The 21403-nt window shown below is 42.3% G+C and overlaps 1 protein-coding gene across 1 annotated transcript in view; it reads right to left on the bottom strand.

Annotated features, from left to right (window-relative positions):
• The window catches only part of CEP192 (centrosomal protein 192), a 206933-nt gene that overhangs the window by 103822 nt on the left and 81708 nt on the right, over positions 1-21403 (bottom strand). The window contains 5 exon segments of the mRNA XM_068237131.1: positions 5086-5216; positions 13733-13862; positions 15139-15348; positions 17561-17625; positions 17799-17954. Coding sequence (XP_068093232.1) covers positions 5086-5216; positions 13733-13862; positions 15139-15348; positions 17561-17625; positions 17799-17954 — 692 coding nt within the window.

Below are 21403 nucleotides of genomic sequence, written 5' to 3' on the forward strand. Positions count from 1 at the left end.
GTCTATGAGGGGGCGAATTTTGTGGAACCGGTCATAAGCAGGGTGGCCTTTTAGATGACAGGTTGTATTGGGCCTGATCGGATGGATAGGAGTGCTAGGGGGGTGACAGGAGGTGATTGATGGGTGTCTCAAGGTGTGATTAGAGGGGGGAATAGATGCAAGCAATGCACTGGCAAGGTGATCAGGGCTGGGGTCTGAGGGCATTCTGAGGGTGTGGGCGGGGGGGGGGGGAGGGTCTGATGGGTGCTGTGGGCGATCTGGGGCAGGGGGGGGGGGAATCAGTGTGCTTGGTGCAGACTAGGGTGGCTGCAGCCTGCCCTGGTGGTCCCTCGGACACTGGGACCACCAGGGCAGGAGGCAGCCTGTATAATAAACTTTGTAAACCTTACAAAGTGTATTATACACTTTGTATGCAGCGATCGTCAGGTTAACATCCCGCCGGCGCTTCCGTATGGCCGGCGGGATGTTGCGGCGGGTGAGCGGCGCCAGGCGGAGGCGGAGGATCGCGTCACGGATGACGCGATCGCTCCGCCCATGCCCCTACAAGGACCGCCGCCATTTGTCTATACGGCGGTCCTTGCGGGGTGCACTTCCCGGCCGCCAATTGTATATACGGCGGTCGGGAAGTGGTTAACGTTCCCCTCAACGCAACGTCCAAGTCTGAAAGAACCCTTAATGCACACAAACAATGAAATGCTATAGGAGCCAGCTTAAAAAAACCCACCATTAAAAACAAATCTGAGTGCAATCCAACAGACAAAGACCTGAGACTGTCCCTTTAAAGCATACCCGAAGTGACATGTGACATGTGACATGATGATAGACAGGTGTATGTACAGTGCCTAGCACACAAATTACTATGCTGTGTTCCTTTTTTTCTTTCTCTGCCTGAAAGAGTTTAACATCAGGTATGTAAGTTGCTGACTCAGTCCCGACTCAGACAGGAAGTGACTACAGTGTGACCCTCAATGATAGGAAATTCCAACTATAAAACACTTTCCAAGCAGAAAATGGCATCTGAGAGCAAGAAAGGGATAAAAATGGGAATTACTTATCAGTAAGAGTCACACTGTAGTCACTTCCTGTCTGAGTCAGGACTGAGTCAGCCACTTACATACCTGATATTTAACGCTTTCAGGCAGAGAAAGAAAAAAAGAAACAATCTCAGAATTCAAAAGATAAAAACATCCTTGTCTCTCACCTGGAAAGCTACCAAAATGCGATCACCAAGAAAAAAATCCTCCTACCTATCACAGGAGATCGCAAAGGCCGCCAACAGGCCAGCCCAACTATTCCGCACAGTTGATAGACTCTGTAACCCATCCTGTCTAAACCCACTATAACTCCCTCAAAGGAGCTATGTGAGAAATTTGCTTGCTACTTTGCTGACAAAGTATCATCTATTCGGTCTCTCATTCAGTCCACAGCACCTAAGACTTATTCAACTCCTGGAAATAGTTGCAAGAACAACCTAACACCCTGGACTGACTTCAAAAGTATTAGTGAGGAAAAGATCTCAGACATCCTCTGTCGCCTCCGCCAGACAACCTGCGACCTGGACCCTGGACCAACTAAACATATGCTGAAATGGCCTGACCTGCTTGGTCCAGCATTTCACAAAATAGTAAATAGCTCTCTGCAAGCAGGGAGGTTTCCTACCTCTCTAAAAGACGGAATCATTAAGCCCCTTCTTAAAAAACCTTCCATGGATCCAGATGCAATGCACAGCTACAGACCTGTCTCCAATCTCCCCTTCTTAGGTACAGTTATTGAAAGGCTGTCTATCTGCAACTTGAAACCAGGCTGTCATTAAACAACATCCTGGACCCTCTACAATCTGCCTTTAACACCACAGCTGTGAAACCGCCCTCATCCAAGTCTGCAATGATCTGCTAATGGCAAGGGACAGAGGGGTTAGGCTCCATCCTAATCCTGTTGGATCTCTCAGCAGCTTTTGATACAGTTTATGATGAAATCCTGCTTAACAGACTGCAGGAGTACTGTGGCATCAGTGGATCAGTCCTCCAGTGGTTCAGATCATTCCTGACTGACAGAACACAGAGTATCCCTAGGACCTATCATGTCCAAACCTGCACCTCTACAATTCGGAGTGCCACAAGGATCAATCCTATCCCCTCTGCTTTTTGCAATCTACATGCTGCCACTCGGTACACTTATCCAACGGCATGGCCTGACGTACCACTGCTACGCCGATGACACACAGCTATACCTGTCCTTCAAACATGGTGGAACAGACCCTACTCCAAAAATAAAATCTTGCTTAGCTGAGCTACAGGCATGGATGAATAATGACTGGGTGAAACTGAATGCTGACAAAACTGAGGTCCTTTTTTTCCAAAGCCAGCACTCGCCATCAAAACAGCTCTATCCTAAAGTAACACCAATCAGGATTGGGAATTCAGACAAACAGCTCCAACCTTGTGCGCAGCCTTGGTGTACTAAATCAATGGGGAATTGAGTTTCAGAAACCAAATTTCATCTGTAGTTAAATCTTCCTACTTTCATCTGAAGAACATTGCAAAGATTAAACATTTGATTCCCCCAGAGGATCTTCCAACCCTAGTTCACGCCTTCATCACATCACGGCTGGACTACTGCAATGCCCTTTATGCTGGCCTCCCCAAAAAAGACCTGCGTCGCCTGCAATTAGTGCAGAATGCTGCTGCCAGATTGCAAACAAACCAGCCTCACCACTGTCACATAACACCGATCCTTCGCTCACTGCACTGGCTACCAGTAGAATGGAGAATACTCTTCAAGATTGGACTGCTGACATTCAAATCCCTGCACAATGTGGGCCCTGGATACATGAAGGACTTTCTGAAGCGGCACCACACCTCTCACAACCTCAGATCAGCAAGTTCTATAAACTTTGTCACTCCCAGAGTAAACCTCAAAAAATCTGGAGACCGAGCCTTCTGTCATGCTGTCCCTACTCTTTGGAACTCCCTGCCACACCCAGTAAAGACAGCACCATCCCTGGAGCTATTTAAATCCAGACTGAAAAGCCACCTGTTTAGCCCGACATTTCCGGACTTATAAAATTCTTCCTCTGTACCACAATGGTCTGATCCATGCTTATGCGCTTTTAGTCCTATGGGAGAAAAGCGCTTTACAAATGTTTTTGTTGTTGTTGTCGTCATTTGTGTGCTAGGCACTGTACATACACATGTCTATCATGTCACATCACGTCACTTCGGGTATCCTTTAAAGACTGCACCCTAAACCAAAAAGCAGTATTTTTAATATTGTCAGACCCAATTTACAGGATTGGCCCCATCTAGGCACCACATTCCCTGAAGGAATCCACCTTCAACCTTCTCTCAGCCTTCCCTCTATATCTGTTTTTTTTTTTTTATAATGTGTCGCTACAGATTTGCTTTAAAATGTTGCTACAAGCTCTGCAGCTCTGGGTCTGAAAGCGGGTATTAAAGTGAACCCAAGGTGAGAGGGTTATGGAGGCTGTCATATTTATTTCCTTTTAAGCAATACCAGTTCCCTGGCTGCCTTGCTGACCCTCTGCCTGTAATACTATTAGCCATAGACCCTGAACAAGCATTCAGCAGATCAATTGTTTGTCAGTCCAATCTGACAAGATTAGCAGCATGCTTGTTTCTGGTGTTATTCAGATACTACTGCAGCCAAATAGCTCAGCAGGGCTGCCAGGTAACTGGCACTGTTTAAAATGAAATAAATAAGGCAGCCTCCATATCACTTTCACTCCTGTTCCCTTTAAAGAGGAACTCCAGTGAAAATAATGCAATTCAAAAAAATGTGCTTCATTTTTACAATAGTGGTGTACAAATGATTTAGTCAGCGTTTGTCCATAGTAAAATCTATCCTCGCACTGATTTACAATATACATTTAAAGAGAATCTGTATTGTTAAAATCGCACAAAAGTAAACATACCAGTGCGTTAGGGGACATCTCCTATTACCCTCTGACACAATTTCGCCGCTCCCCGCCGCATTAAAAGTGGTTAAGAACAGTTTTTAAAAGTTTGTTTATAAACAAACAAAATGGCCACCAAAACAGGAAGTAGGTTGATGTACAGCATGTCCACACATAGAAAATACATCCATACACAATCAGTCTGTATACACCCTTCCTTTTTAATCTCAAGAGATCATTTGTGTGCTTCTTTCCCCCTGCAGCTATCTTCCACTGAAGTGTCAGGCTGTTTCTTCCTGCAGAGTGCAGACAGCTTTGCCTGTATGTAATTCTTCAGTATGTGAAAGCCCAGCCAGCTCAGAGGAGGATTTATCCAGCTTGTAAAAGATAAGAGAGAAGAGAGAAGCTGCTCTCATCTAAATAATACACAGGCAGTGTGCAGAGAGGGGCCTGGAGGGGGGAGATGCATCACAGAACCACAACACTGAAGAACTTGGCAGCCTTCCAGACACAGCCTGACAAGTCTGACAAGAGAGAGATAAGTTTATTTATTACAGAGATGGTGATAGTAGAACATGCTGCAGTAAGCCAGAACACATTAGAATAGCTTTTGGAACTTGTAGGATGATAAAAAACAGGATGCAATTTTTGTTACGGAGTCTCTTTAACACATGGTGACATTTTTACTGTTGGCAGGTTATGTCAGTGGAAAGAGATACTGCTTTTTTGGCAGTTGGAAATGGCTGTAATTTCCCACAATTCAACAAGGCTCCCACAGTGTGATGTCAGCACCATGGTTCTGACATCACACTGTGGGAGGGGTTTCACCACAATATTAGCCATACAGAACCTCCTGAAGATTAGTCTGTGAAAAGGAAAAGATTTCTCATTGGAAGGGGGTATCAGCTACTGATTGGGATGAAGTTCAATTCTTGGTTATGGTTTCTCTTTAAACCAAAATGGAGTACAGTAAATATAAGATTAAATGCAGCGCAAGACAAATTCACAGCAAAAGAACATACTATACCAGAGTTATCATCTGACTGCATTTAATATACAAAGTATCCAGCATGCTACAAGTTTCCATATAAACATTTTACTTTATTTAATGTGTAGACTCTCAAAATAGAGAAAACAAAAAATGACCACTGTAGCGTCCATATAATACACACCTCAACATCTGAGGCTGAACTATCCCTGTACTTCTCTTCATTATGTTTATTGATGCATAACTTTCCTGGTGTCTTCACATCAAATGTAGCTGAAGCAAGCTTCTGATCATCCGGTAGGCATCCAAGGTCTTCTGCACAAAAGCATTAAAGCATAAAAAAAAAAGGGTATATTAGCGGTGGATGTTCAGTTTAATAATAGTTAATTATATTGAAAGTGCCACAGCTACATAACTAGAATGCATATAACATTACATGAATAAGGTTACTGACATTTCAAAAGGAATTTTAATGTTTTAAGAGGTCTACCAGACAAAATGCCAGTTATGACAAAGTAATATTTCAGGTAAAAAGGAATACAACAGAGCACTTAACACTGAATACAAATGTAAAAATGCTTTATAAAGGAAAAAAAAAAAAAACCAAAAACTATATATAGTTCAAGGTGTTTTACACAAGTGATTTAAAGAGACACTGAAGCAAACTAATTTTACTCTTTTTACGTTATAATTCGCTTCAGTGCTCTCATGACACGTAAATCGCCGCGTCCCTGGCGCAAAAACGAGGGCTGCAGAGCCCCCAAATCCCTCTGCAAATATCCAAGACCAACTTGGTTGTGGATTTTGCTGCACTGAGAGGCAGAGCTTCCAGCTTCAGCTCTGCCCCTCCTGCCCATCAATCGCTGCACGGAACGCCACGTCCCCCCGCCCCTCTCTGCGGAGAGTCGGCGATGCGCTGCGATTGACATCAGGTGGCGCAGAGATGAAGCTGAAAGCTCTACCCTTCCAGGAAATGCCGGCTGGATTGCCCCCCGGGGGATTTGGGGGCTCTGCAGCCCTAGTTTTGCGGCGGGGATGCGGTGATTTACTTGTCAAGAGAGCACTGAAGCGAATTATAAGGTAAAATGGGCAAAATTTGTTAGCTTCAGTGTCTCTTTAAACTCAAACTTGTAAAAAGCTGCACTTTTGAACACAAACCTACTTTTTAAAGTGCTATGCACAGAACTGTGTATAATTACTTATAAAAGCTCACAGCTCAATGACAAAGTGGAAAAAAAAAATTAACATGAAAAGGCAAAAGGCAGTATATACAGTGCTGCCCATAATTAGTCATACCCCTGGCATATTTTGACTTAGTTACTTTTATTCAACCAGCAAGTTATTTATTTTTGATGGGAAATAACAGGTGGTGTCTCCCAAAATATAATAAGACTATGTACAAGAGGCGTTATTGTGGGAAAAAAACATTTCTCAGCTTTTATTTACTTTTGAGCAAAAAGTGTCCAGTCCAAAATTATTCATACCCTTCAAAAAACTTTTACAGTCTCTGGGAAAATTCAAAGTTCTATACCATTCCAAATAGTTCAAGCTGTTCTAAAGCAGTGTTTCTCAACTTTTTTAAACCAAGTACCCCTTATTGCTTCTCCATTTCGGCAATGTACCCCCCGCAAATGTGTGCGCAAGCGCACATGCTTGGGTGAATGAGGGTGCTGGATGTGGAGAGGTAGATGTGGGTGCTAGGTGGGGAGAACCTGGTGAGGGTGCTGGCTGAGGGTGATGGGTGGTGAGTAACAGGTGAAAGTGCTGTCTGAGGGTGGCAGAGGGTGATAGATGGTGAGGGACAGGTGAGAGTGCTGTCTGAGGGTGGCAGAGGGTGATAGGTGGTGAGAGACAGGTGAGGGTGCTGTCTGAGGGTGGCAGAGCATGATAGGTGGTGAGGGACTGGTAAGGGGGCTAGCTGAGGCTGCCAGAGGGTGAAGGGTGGGAGAGACAGGTGAGGATGCTGGCAGAGGGTGAGGGGCAGGTGAGGGTGTTGGCTGGGATTGAAGGGTGGGTGGCAGAGGACAGGTGAGGGTGCTGGCAGAGTGTGGTGGGCAGTGACTGACAGGTGAGGATGCTAGCTGAGGCTGGCAGAGGGAGATGGGTGGTGAGGGTGCTGGCAGAGGGTGATGGGTGGTGCAGGACAGGCAAGGGTGCTGGCTGAGACTGGCAGAGTGAGCACACACACACACACTGCAGAACACACACACACACTGCAGAACACACACACACACTGCAGAGCACACACACACACACACACACTGCAGAGCACACACACACACACACACTGCAGAGCACACACACACACACACACACTGCAGAGCACACACACACACACACACACTGCAGAGCACACACACACACACACACACTGCAGAGCGCACACACACACACACACACACACACACACACACTCACTGCAGAGCGCACACACACACACACACACACACACTGCAGAACACACACACACACACACACAAGCAGTACACACAAGCAGTACACACAGTCAGCACACACACAGTCAGCACACACACAGTCAGCACACACACAGTCAGCACACACACAGTCAGCACACACACAGTCAACACACACACAGTCAACACACACACAGTCAACACACACACAGTCAACACACACACACACACACACACACACACACACACACACACACACACACACACACACACACACACACACACACACACACACACACACACTACAGCACAAAAGAGCAGTACAAACAGTCAGCAAACATTACACAGTCAGCACACATAAGCAGTACACACACAGTCAGCATACACAAGCAGAACACACACACACACACACACACACACACACACACACACACACACACAACAAACAGTCATAAAGCATTACACAGTCAGCACACATAAGCAAGCAGTACACACACAGCACACACAAGCAGTACACACACACACAGTCAGCACACACAAGCAATACATACAGACAGTCATAAAACATTACAGTCAGCACACATAAGCAGTACACACACAGTCAGCCCACACAAGCAGTACACACAAGCAGTACACACACACACACACAGCACACACAAAGCATACACAAGCAGAACACACACCCACACACACACACACACAAATAAGCAGCAGCTTCAACTCACGCTGCCCTGTCACTCTGTCTCCGTTATTGCAGCACTTGGTAATGTGTATCTCTCTCTTCTCTTCTCCTCCACATTCCTGAAGTGGAGGCACTGGTGGAGGAGCTCATTCTGCCTGGCAGGGGTTCTGATATAGTTCCTCTCTCCTCTGATTGAACTTTATGTTATCTAATCACTAACGTATAGCACTGGACATTGCACAGAGCTGGAGGGGAGCTGTAAAAAGCAGCGCTGAGCAGGAGGAGATAAATAGATTTTTTTGGCATGGGTAACAAGCCACTGTGCGTACCCCCTGCAATGGTCTGGCGTACCCCCAGGGGTACGCGTACCGCATGTTGAGAAACCCTGTTCTAAAGCATCCTAATTACCCTGATTAATTGGTAAAAAGCTGTTTTAATCAGCTAAACAGGTAAAAAATCAGCAGCTCTCTGCAGTTGGTTTGTGGACAGACATGGCTAAGACAAAGGAGCTCACTGAGAACCAGCGGCTGTGCATTGTGGCTGCTCACAAGTCAGGAAAGGGCTACAAGGCCATTTCTAAATGTTTTCAAGTTCTAGTGGTCACAGTGTAAAGTATTACAAAATACAAGATGTACTGCACTGTGGCAAATCTCAGAGGACATGGTTGAAAGGTAAAAGTGACAACTGTGCTGGCCAGGAGAATAGTGAGGTGAAAAGTAATTCAAGGATCATCACCAAGGCCATCCTGGTGAATCTGGGCTCTGCTGGTGGCAATGTCTCAAGGCAGATGACCCAAAGGACACTGCACACTGCTGGGTTCCACGAATGCAGACCAAGGAGGACACCACTTCTCCAGATAAGGCACACATAAGCTTCCTTGGCCTTTGCAAATTCTCATCTGGACAAAGAAGTAGACGTCTGGTCTTCTGTGTTAGATGAAACAAAAATTGAATTGTTTGGTGACAATGAGGTTTCCTTCATTTGGAAACATGGTGGTGGGAACCTAATGCTTTGGGTTTCTTTTCAGCCAATGGACAAGGGAACCTAATCACAGTAAAAGGCACCATGAAAAAAGAGCAATACATGAGGATTCTCAATGTCAACATCAGGCAGTCTGCAGAGAAACTCGGCCTTGGGCAAAGGGTGGACATGTCAACATGACAATGACCCAAAACAAAAAGCAAAAGTGGAGAAGAAACGGTTAGCAGACAACATTAACGTTTTGGAGTAGCCCAGCCAGAGTCCTAAATTGAATCTAATTAAGAGTCTGTGGAAGGAGCTAAAGATCAGGGTGATGGCAAGAAGACCGTCCAACCTGAAAGATTTGGAGCTCGTTGCTAAAGATGAATGGGCAAAAGTACCTAGGGAAACATTCAAAAAAGCTGGTCTGCAATTATAGGAAGCGTTTGATAGCTGTAATAGCCAATAAAGGCTTTTCTATTGATTGAGAAGGATATGAAGAATTTTTTTGCTCAAATGCAAATAGGTGAGAAATGTTTTTCCCCACAATAATGCCTCTTGTACTCCCTCTTATTATCTTGTGGAAAACAAAAGTCTGCTTTCTTAAACTTTTGTTTTCCATAGCATTTAGTAAGGGGCTTTTAGGCCCATTGTAGCCTCTTACAAACCCCAATGAGTTCTGGTTCACCATGAGCTTGCTGGTTAATCTATTATCTTTTTGGAGATACCCATGTCATTGCCCATCAAAAAATTACTTGCTGGTTGAATAAAAGTAACTAAGGCTATCATTCATAAAGCATTTCCGCATGCGGAAATGCTTAAAACAGCTGAATTTACCGAGCACTTAGCGAATTTTTTATTCATAAAGGCTGTTTCCGCATGAAAAGATACAATTACTGAGCAGAGCGATAAATGACCACCTTGTGCAGTGATTATGTTAACAAATGTCACCATGGGCCATATGCAATTCACTTTTTCTCCTAAGAGATAAATTTTTCATCTTCGATTTAAAATAACTTTTTAGCACTTTACAATGGAAAAAGTACCAAAAAGTAGGTGAAAAAAGTACTGTCAAAATTTTGAGTATTTCAATAAACAAGAGAATAATCCATCCGGCACTACATACAGTATATAGGTCCAACCAGTCTGACATTTACTGCAACAAATCTTCCAGATCATTCATACAGATCATGAATTTTATGCAGACATGCATGACATACCCTCTCAGTGTCTGATGTTTATTTCAGCATCCTGAGCACACGGAAGGTCAATACCCTAATCTTTCTATACCTGGGAATCTTCCTCTTAACTGTCCTATGATCACAGTGCCAGTCTTCTCTTTTCTTTTTTTTTCTCTTCTTGATGTGTAAATTATTTTGAGTATTTGTTTGCGGTGGTTTAAAAGGTATTTTATTTACAAGTTGTGAAAATATCACCTAGGAGAAAACTCATGGGAAAAAGTGCATATGGCCCCATATGTCAATTCATAAAGATTAGAGCAAGAGGTATCAGCACGGAGATTACCGCTCCCTTTGAAGTAGCGATAACCATGCAGAGAACAGCTAAGCTAATGAGACAGACCTCCCAAGCAGCAGCTGCAGTAAAAGCAGAGCAGACAAGGAATACCAAGGCTGTGTTTAACCCCTTGGGTACCTGTTTTCAGATATAGGTCACATCCGAAAGCCTGGCATGTGTAACATTTTTTTGAAGTTCTTCTAAGCTGCCAAATAGATTGTTTAGAAAGACTAATAGACAGATTCAGCGCAGATTCAGGGCAAACAGAGGCAGTTTTAAAAACATGCACGTGTAAAGGGATGCTGGGGCTGTCTTTTCTATCGGAACGCTGTCTCTGGAGGAGAAAATGTATCAACTCGACAGCTTCTCATGTTACACAAACATACCACCAGCCTAGTCAGGGGAAAATACCGAACTTGTATCGCAACTGTAAACATTTTTTATGAATGAGCACACAGAAGTCTAAACTACCGAATGCTGTATTTTCCCGCACAGATTTTTTTTTTTCCCGCACTGCTTTTATGAATGATAAACCTAAGTCAAAAATCGCCAGGGGTATGAATAGTTATGGGCAGCACTGTATTTATGAAAGCAGCTGTCATGGAACAACTAGAAAGTATCTGCCAGTGCAGAAGGTTTCTACTGCAGCAGCTCTGCTTCAATATAGCTTTAGGTGGCCATTATTGTCACAATTTTAGTTAACGACCAGATTGTCAAATTACTTACATTGCATGAAAATAGACACTGTAACTGCCCCAAAATATTAAAACAAATAGAAACCCAGGCTGGATGGGTTAGCTATTAGCTCATTGAGACCCACACAAAGGGGAAGGGAAGCGGGGGGTTAGAGAGGCTCATCTTATTCACTTTTTTTTTATCAATTTTCCTACTTTCACTGTACCAGCGTTTACCATCAAAATGGTTCCTGAGCAAGTCACTTTAATTGAAAGCATATGGTATGGGTCTTACAATTTATTTATGCATACTTGGGAGTCAGATTTATTGTGCCATGTCTGTCATTTGATTAAAAAAAAGAGCCTCTGATCTGAGTTCCTTCATTCGTATACACTATTTGAAAGGTTCCTCGAATTTAACCACTTCACCACTGAGGGGTTTTACCCCCTGAGCACCAGAGCAATTTTCACCTTTCAGCGCTCCTTCCATTCATTCGTCTATAACTTTATTATTACTTATCGCAATGAAATGAACTATATCTTGTTTTTTTCGCCACCAATTAGGCTTTCTTTAGGTGGGACATTATGCCAAGAATTATTTTTTTCTAAATGTGTTTTAATGGGAAAATAGGAAAAATGTGGGGGAAAAAATAATTCTTTTTCAGTTTTTGGCCATTATAGTTTTTAAATAATGCATGCTACTGTAATTAAAACCCATGAAATGTATTAACCCATTTGTCCCGGTTATAAAACCATTTAAATTATGTCCCTATCACAATGTTTGGCGCCAATATTTTATTTGGAAATAAAGGTGCATTTTTTTCAGTTTTGCGTCCATCCCTAATTACAAGCCCATAGTTTATAAAGTAACAGTGTTATACCCTCTTGACATAAATATTTAAAAAGTTCAGTCCCTAAGGTAACTATTTATGTATTTTTTTTAATTGTAAATTTTTTAATTTTTTTTTAATTACAAAAAAAAAAAAATGGGGAGTGTGGGAGGTAATGAGTTAATTTTATGTGTAAAAGTCATTTATTTGTATGTGAAAAATGTGTAGGGTGTAGTTTACTATTTGGCCACAAGATGGCCACAGTAACTTTTTGTTTTAATGCGACCTCCAAGGAAGCTTGGAGGAAGAATAAGGAGGCTGGACACGTGAGTTTTTTCTCACAATGATCGCGCTGCCCATCGGAGAGCAGCTGATCATTGCGGGGCTTAGATCAACGAACGGGAATGGATTTTCCCGTTCATTGATCTCTGGGCGAGCGGGCGGCGGCGTGTTTACTAGCGGCGGGCGGCGGGTTTACTAGCGGGAGCGCGGGCAGCGTCGGGAACGCGGAAAGTACGTGTTTCTCCGTCCCTGGTTTTTAAAGGATGGAAAAAGGGGCGGAGAAATACGTACGCGCGGGGGTAAAGTGGTTAATAGAGGCCTACTTACCTATACATCTATATTGATACAATCGACTTACCTATATAGCTTTTTGACCAATGTGATCTTTATAATTTTTAGTTATTTAGTGTTTATATAAGACTAATTTCTCATTTGATACTGTAGACTTTCTCACATGATATGCCCATTGTCTTAGGCTTTTCCTATTATCCTAATACTTCTAGCAGGACTATTTGAACTTTCTTAACACCTCTCACCAAAGTCTGGAACATCAACTTAAAAGACTAATTTCCCGCTTTACTTTGCCTATATCAACATAAGAAATGGCTTTTGATAACTGTAATTTGCTCTACTTCAATATACGATGACTCTGCTTACCTTTAATAACAAAAAAAGTGTTACAAAAAAAAATGCCTCTGATCAAGAATGAGATGTGCTTGTATTGCAAATTTGCTGTTATACAGTACTAGCTTCCATTCACTCTACACCGTAAAAATGAGTTAGCAGCTGTTCTCAATACTCTGTCTTACAAATGTTATATGTTTGAATAAAGGGATGATTATGAGCGCAGAGTGTCAAAGTAACCCTAGAGAAGTAGTGGGGAAAGATTCAGACAAATGAGTTACACAGACAAAAACACACAGCAGCTTGTTTACCATCATGTGTTACCGTTTATATTGTGCATACTGGGGTTGACACATCTGTAGCTAAAGATTGAGTAAAATAAAGATTGCATCCATACTAAATTATTTTAATCAAGGCCATATTTTAAGCTCACTTTGGTATAAGTACACGAAAGGTGGCCATACACTTATAGATGGCCACAAGATCTACCATCAGATAGATTCCTCTCTGATCACAAAGATTAGAAGCCCACACACATTTTCAATTGATTTCAAAATTACCAGCCAGGTCTCCCTAATTTGTGCTCCACCCAGGTGTTTTCAGGAGAGCGTTCACCTGTCAACACTCAGCGTTGGCTATTGTCATATTGAACGCCAGCAACGTGCTCACAACCTGCAGCCGTTCAAGCACAATTTTCTGTCCCACGAGATCAACCAAATCGATAGATTTCAGACAAATCGCTCGGGCACAGTTTGTGCAGATAGGATTACAGTGACTGAATCAAGTGTATGGCCACCTTAATGCTTAAACATACAACAGTGGGTATCTAATGCATAAAAACATTTCCAACCTGGAGTTAAGGTGGTATCACAGAACTTTAAGGTGTCGTCATTTTCCGAGCATCCAGAATAATTGGATTTACTCAGTAATGCAATAGGCTTCTGTTTCTCCGGAGAAATGATATGGTAGCCAAAAGAGGGCTAAAATAAAGGAGAATTAGTACATGAATATTAGCCTGTGTCCACAATATCTGAGGCAATCATAATAAACAGAGAAGAATGGATGAACCCAGCAGGCAAATTGGTAACAGTTTTAAATCTGCAAATGAAAGGTGTGTGTCATGACATGAATTAAATAAGCAGTATAAATTCTGCTGCCTGTTAATACAGTGAATCTAACAGCTGCATAAATTAGCTCACAGTTCTCATAGCTTACTTTGATGGCAGGCAAATGAAAGCCAAATTAACAGGATTAGGTTAGTCAACAACAAATACAGTTCCAGACTCCACCACAAGGGTACTCTTAATAAAAAAATATGATCAGTAACCAAGCTTACTGTGATGAGACTAGTAAAATGGGCATGGCCCCTATTAGGCATTTGTGCACTGCCATAGTAATGCAATTGAAGATAGCGGATATGGCGCCCCAAGTGTATAATCTGGGTGCCAGCATTTGCTTGCCACACAGCCAAACTTGTAAAAATAGCGCATAAACTGTCTCGGCAAGCACTCAGCTCCTTGTATTTTTCAATCCGGCCCTTTGAGGCCCACAAATCAAAAAGTTTGCCCACCCCTAGGTTTAGGTGAAATGTCCTTTTGACAACACCAGCCTGCCGACCTGAAAAAAAACCTACAAGGTCCTTATAGATTATTATGCTTAAAAACTGGCCTGTTTTCATATGATGAGATTTCTGAAACAATTGATTTTTTTTTATTTTTTGTTTTTTAATAAGGTCAATGGCGGTGTTCTGTTCCACTAGCGCGATGCAATTCTTGTTGAATCTCAAACATACTGCACGCTACATTTTTCTGAGCAATTGAACTTCTGTCGCATTCAACTTGGAGCAGCAGTACAAAGAGGGTGCCAGAGTAGTTTCACTTCAAAGTTTTACAGCTGATTTTCAAAAAAAGGGGAGATAAAAATTGTCATTCCCAAAGAGAAAAGTCGACATCAAAAGAAGACAATTTAATGAAAGATAGGAAAGCGAATATACTGTACGCTCGTCCTTCAAGAAGACAAACTGGGGTGTATTTTGTTTTTTGAGGTTGTGACACCAAATACGGAACAAGTAGGTTAAATATTCTTTTTAAGAAAAAATTCTAAGAATGAAAAATTAAAATTTATATATATAGTAACTTTTAGATGATTCAGTCATTCTGGGTAGAGCCGATTCTGGCAATACTCCTATCCTTCCAGCCTATTTTCTTACACACATTGAGAAGAACATCAATAGAAAATGAGTCATGTTTTCCGTACCCTTTTAACATCGCTTCCTCCACCGAGGCAGCCTAGCGCTTCTGATCTCTGACCAAAGAATGCGCCTAAGGAAAGGCGCAAGTAGCTTGCATCCTCCAGACTTAAATCACATGCCATCTGAGATTTAAGTAAAACATTAGTATTGACTGGCATCTTCCATGATGTATCACCCAGACTAGCAGAAAGGTTCTCCAAATCCATCTTTTCTTCCTATAAAGAGAAGAAAGGGAAAATGATCATACAGTAGCAATTCACAGACACTAGTCCTTAGCCCTAGAAGTCTGCACCAAAGGAAGCGGTCAATGATGTCAGCTGATCAAAGAGCTTATAAATATATAAAACATGTTCTGCTATTAAGTTCCTGCACTGGAGTAGGAAATCTCTTTTTCTTGTGTCGGGTTTTAGAGCCAAACTAAAATAGTTTTTAATTTATTTGTATTGCACTGTTCCTCGCGTAGTTGTGCAATTTGCTTTATACATGCATCGCTTAAGTTGCCTATTACTTTAAGCAACATACATGTTGCATGTAGGCCCAGTGCACACCAAACACCTCTAGCAGATCTGCAAAACGCTAGAGGTTTTTGAAGCAGATTTTCAGAGCAATTCTAGGCATGTTTAGAGAGGTTTTCTAAACATGCCTAGCGTTTTTTGGAGCATTTTTTTTTAACAGATTACAAATACTGTTACATCAAACCCTGTTACTGAAAAGCTTCTGTAACAAAAACGCCTGGAAAACCGCTCTGATCTAGCATTTTTCAGAGCAGTTTTCCACTTTCCTATACTTTAACATTGAGGCAGAAGAAACGCCTCAGAATTCTAAAAAATGCTGCAGCCCCCGAGTTTGCGTTTGTGGAAAAAAACCTCTGGTGTGCACCATCCCATCCACTTTCATTAGCCAAGTGGTTTTCCCCCTGCAAGCATTTTAAAAAAAAACCGATTCAGAACCGCTCTGGTGTGCACCAGCCCGTATAGAGAGTTACGGTTTGTCTAACTTGCTACATACATTTTTTACAATGCATCCAGAAGGTATTCACAGAGCATGCATTTTTCAAAATTTTATGTTACAGCTTTATTCCAAAATGGATTAAATTCATTTTTGCCCTCATAATTATACACACAACATCCCATAATGACAATGTGAAAAAAGTTTGAGATTCTTGCAAATTTATTACAATCAAAAAAACAAACAAAAAAAAAACAAAAAAACACGTAATCACATCTACATAAGTATTCAATGCTCAATACTCAATCGATGCACCTCTGGCAGCAATTACAGGCTCGAGTCTTTGACTATGATGCCACGAGCTTGGCACACCTATCCTTAGCCAGTTTCATCCATTCCTCTTAGCAACTTACACAGCTAATCTGCCGATTTCTTCCCCTTAGCAAGTAGAACTACAATTTAAAGACCTCATGTCAGCATTATGGTCCGTACCGCAGTGCCGTCCATTTTACTTGACAATAAAAGTCAGCCAACAATCCTGCCATGAGGAAAAGACACCCTCAATAAGTAGCAAGTTCTTTCAAGGCTGTGAATGCTCTTGGTGAATCACAGTAACAGCTAATGGCAGGTGTGCATGTCACCCAGAGGCCCCTGTGCACATCCTATAGAGCTCCATGTGCAGGCTTGAAAAATGGTGCATGGCCATGCACCTCGGTGGGATCACTGCGTCTGAATACAAGTCCTCAGGGAGTCATAATCACATTAAGGCACATGGATCACCCACATAGTTTTATAGAAAGTGCTGTTTTGTTCTTAACAATTTGCTGAGTTTTCACAATAGTTCACCCTTTTAATGTGAGGGCAAATACCCCATCAAGCAAAAAAACAAATTAGAAAAGCAATAGTATTGCTTGGCTTGCAACCTTCACTGCTAAAAGGTTAAAAAGCAGAGTGAAGCCCTAATCAAACACATAATACCACAACACATTGGTATTTTTTGCAACATCAAGATTATTGTCTAGTTGGCTGTGTGTTAAGCACAAGGGAACTTTTGTACTGCCCTTTTCATTCCTCATCACAAAGCTACAGTGGCAGGGGGAAATATTTCTTTTTAAACAACTAAAATGCCAGATGAATGTCTCCTCCCCCTCATCTACATCCAAAAGGAAACACTGCTGTTTTATTCAGCAGAATGAGCTTTAGGCTTTTCAGTCTAGGCAAATGCCTCTAAAAGAAAAACAAGTTAAAGAAGTGCTTCATTACAGACACGCTGTACATCGATACAGAATTATCCATCATTAAAATGTAAAAACGTTAATAGCGCAAAAATGACAAAGAGACTATCAACAGTAGTGGTTTTTACTAAAAACTACAGTCCTTACCCAAAAAAATACACTAATATTAAACAAAACTGTTTATTAAGTATGGATTTAGATAGGTTACATTTCTTAGAAACAAAAAAATGCATATGTAATTTACCTGAATGAACCTGTGCTCTTTTTCAAATTCTTCCTGGTCTTCATCTAGCATAGCTAAAGCATCATCTGTGAAAATGTAACATGAATAATTAATCTTCCATATTTTCTTTGTGTCTTGTCCAAAAGTTACATACAGTTGGGTCAAAAAATGTGGGCAGCAAACTTTTCCAGTGTTTGGACATTTGAAATTGCTTACTCCAAACTGGAAAACAAAATTTAAGTTAATTGCCAAAACTTACTTCCAGCAATAAAGTCTTGATCGTTAGACTGGTCATCAGCAGGTATACCACCAACATTAACACTTTGCTCATTTTCAAATGATTTATAGTAAGCAAGATCAGTAACCCATTTGCCTTCTTCATTTTGGTAAACCACACTGTGCGCTTGGCTCTCCCCTGAAGGAAAAAAAAAATGGCACAAAAAAAATGAAATTACATATATTCAGATTGTTTAAAGATACAAAATGTTCATGCTTCTGATGTAGATTTAACCCACAATCTAACAGTTTACAGTATTAAAATTTGCAGATGCTGTTGCTCAAAGCAAGGTGATACTAAAGTGGCAACACAGGATATAAAAGAAGATGTACTAGTTTTACTCACCCTTTATAGTCATGCAAAATTACATTTATGTCTTGATTGTGACATGAAAAGCTACTATACTGTACATATACTATAAAACGAAAAAAAAAAAAAAAATATATATATATCAAAACCCTATCAAAGGAAGGAACTGAGCAGAATGCCATGACAATGTACAAACACCAAGGTGTCCAGGCCATCCTATGGCCACTTTCAGTCACATCATAACATACTCTAGTATGTGTTACAGAATATCACTAAATTGGAGACACCAAAGCGTAATGTTCAGTTAGATCAAATGAGAAGAATTATTCTTTAGCAAAGAGCAATAAAAAAAAAAAAATCTCAAACTTCGCTACTTTATCAGTGTAAGAAGAGTTCTGTGTTCCAGAAGAGGATTAACTTGTCCTGGAGATAATTTCAAAAATATCATTTAGCACAAAAAATATGTGACTAACTAGTTTTGCAGGTTTTTGCAGGTGATTACCATGAAGGTAGGTCGACTGAAAGTATAAATTATCTAATAAGCCTGGATTGAACATTTAGTAGCGTGAAATATTAGATGGCAATACTACACACACTCCAGTCCCTTCTATCCTAGCAAATACTGTGTTGCCTTCCTAATAATATGGATGAGCAGCTCCTACTGCTCGGCCGCATCCCAATCAAGACCATCAAGGTCTTTCCAAATTATAAGCCCTGGTTCAACAGCAAGCTATGTTGAAACTCAAGGAGAAGGCGCACAAGTCCAACACCCAGGAAGAGTTCAGGGAAGCTTGGAAGTCCCTGAACCACAAAGAGGGCCTACTCAGACAAGCTGAGCCTCAGCCTCCAGTCCAACAATCCTCAGGAGGTATGGAAAGGCTGTAGGGCAATCATAAACTTTATAGCCCCCCCTTCACCTGCTAGTATCGAACTGGCCCACATAGCCTCACCTAAATATGGCAAACCATTCACAAAGTCAAGATGAAATTAAATATAAACAGAATTATAAGTTACTGTATTTTCCTTTGTTTAACCACTTCGGTACCAGCAGCCTCTGCCCCCTTAAAGAGAACCAGAGATGATGTAAAGTAAAGCCATCATACATACCTGGGGCTTCCTCCAGCCCCATACGCACGGATCGCTCCCACGCCGCCGTCCTCCGCTTCCTGTTTCCGCCGGTACCGGGACCCGTAGTTTCGGCCAGTCGGCGGCAGCACGCGGCCAATTGTCCGCATCACAGGGGCTCCCTCCATACCCGTACATGTGTGGCGCCATACTGCGCAGCCGCATGCGTAAGGGTATGGAGGGAGCCCCTATGCATGCGGACATTTGGCGGCGTCCGCCGGAAGTGACGGGACCCGGTACTGCCGATAGAGGAAGCGGAGGATGGCGGCGTGGGAGCGATCAAGGCTTATGGGGCTGGAAGAAGCCCCAGGTATGTATAAAAACTTTTTCCATTTTCCCTCTCTGCCCGTCTCTGGTTCCCTTTAAAGAGAATCTGTATTGTTAAAATCGCACAAAAGTAAACATACCAGTGCGTTAGGGGACATCTCCTATTCCCCTCTGACACAATTTCGCTGCTCCCCGCCGCATTAAAAGTGGTTAAAAACAGTTTTTAAAAGTTTGTTTGTAAACAAACAAAATGGCCACCAAAACAGGAAGTAGGTTGATGTACAGCATGTCCACACATAGAAAATACATCCATACAAAAGCAGGCTGTATACAGCCTTCCTTTTGAATCTCAAGAGATCATTTGTGTGTTTCTTTCCCCCTGTTCTCATGCACTGAAGTTTCAGGCTGCTTGTTTCTTCCTGCAAACAGCTTTGCCCTTGTCTGTAATTCTTCAGTATGTGAAAGCCCAGCCAGCTCAGAGGACGATTTATCCAGCTTGTAAAAGATAAGAGAAAAGAGAGAAGCTGCTCTAATCCTAAATAACACACAGGCAGTGTGCATAGAGGGGCCTGGAAGGGGGAGTTCATAGCAGAACCACAACACTGAAGAACTTGGCAGCCTTCCAGACACAGGCTGACAAGTCTGACAGGGGAAAGATACATTGATTTATTACAGAGACTGTCATAGTATAAAGTGCTGCAGTAAGCCAGAACACATTAGAATAGCTTTTTGAACTTGTAGGAGGATAAAAAACAGGATGCAATTTTTGTTACGGAGTCTCTTTAAAGAGAACCAGAGATGAAGCACCCTCTTGTATTTTACCTTATAAATCAGTGGGAACATGACAGTAAACACCTAATCTGCCCTTTGTTTCATTGTTCTCTGTGTAATCTGACTGTTATCACGTCTGATAAGAATCCCCGACTGAGAAGTCAGGCTGCTCCGTCTAGCTTTGCTACAGAAAGATTATAGCTAAGTCTGTATTCTGTGGTGTTATTTCAAGCCCAAGCCTGCCCCCTTGTGGCTTTGCTATAATGACTCAGCAATAATCATTCCCAGCAAAGCCAGATTTAATTGCTCAGTCTGGGATTCTTGTGACTGCTGTTAACAGACACTTTTAGCAGTGAGGAGGAAACAGAGAGCATGGTAAGTGTTTTCTCTAATGTTCTTACTGATATACATGGTAAAATACACAAGGGTGCTTCGTCTCTGGTTCCCTTTAAGGACCAGAGGCTGTTGGTACACTAAAACGATGCATACCGACGAATCGCTGCAAAAATCTGCCGGTCACGCCGCTCTGTCCCCGCCGCAGGCTGCCCTCTCTGTCGTCTCTATGACGGCAGAGCGCTGTGCACTGGTCAGGAGCCGCTTTCATTGGCTCCTGACCCTGTCACTCAATGTAAGCCAATGGGATTGGCTTATAGTAATGACAGGGCCAGGAGCCAATGAAAATGGCCCCTGTCCGGCTCATAGTACTCTGCCGTCATAGAGGCGGCAGGGCAGCACATTGCAGCGGGTAGAAAGCGGCGAGAGCGGCGGGAACGGGCGGAGAATGGGACATATAGCTTACGTTCGGTCAGAACCGCAGCGCCACCCGTCCGACGTAGCACTTTTTCTCCCCCAAAAATGGTGGGACAGAGGACGACACATGGGGTACATACGACACAAGGCAAACAGGATGACATGGGGGGAGACATGGGGGATGCAAGAGGACACATGGGGGAGACATGGGGATGCAAGAGGACGCATGGGGGAGACATGGGGAATGCAAGAGGACACATGGGGACACAGGGCACACAGGACAGAACATATTTTAGACTTTCTTTACACTAACAAATCACGATTTTCACAGGTGCGGTTGACATTCTGTAATTTGCCGTTCGTGC

Source organism: Hyperolius riggenbachi, chromosome 5 (assembly GCF_040937935.1).
Source record: "Hyperolius riggenbachi isolate aHypRig1 chromosome 5, aHypRig1.pri, whole genome shotgun sequence".
NCBI classification, from domain to species: domain Eukaryota; kingdom Metazoa; phylum Chordata; class Amphibia; order Anura; family Hyperoliidae; genus Hyperolius; species Hyperolius riggenbachi.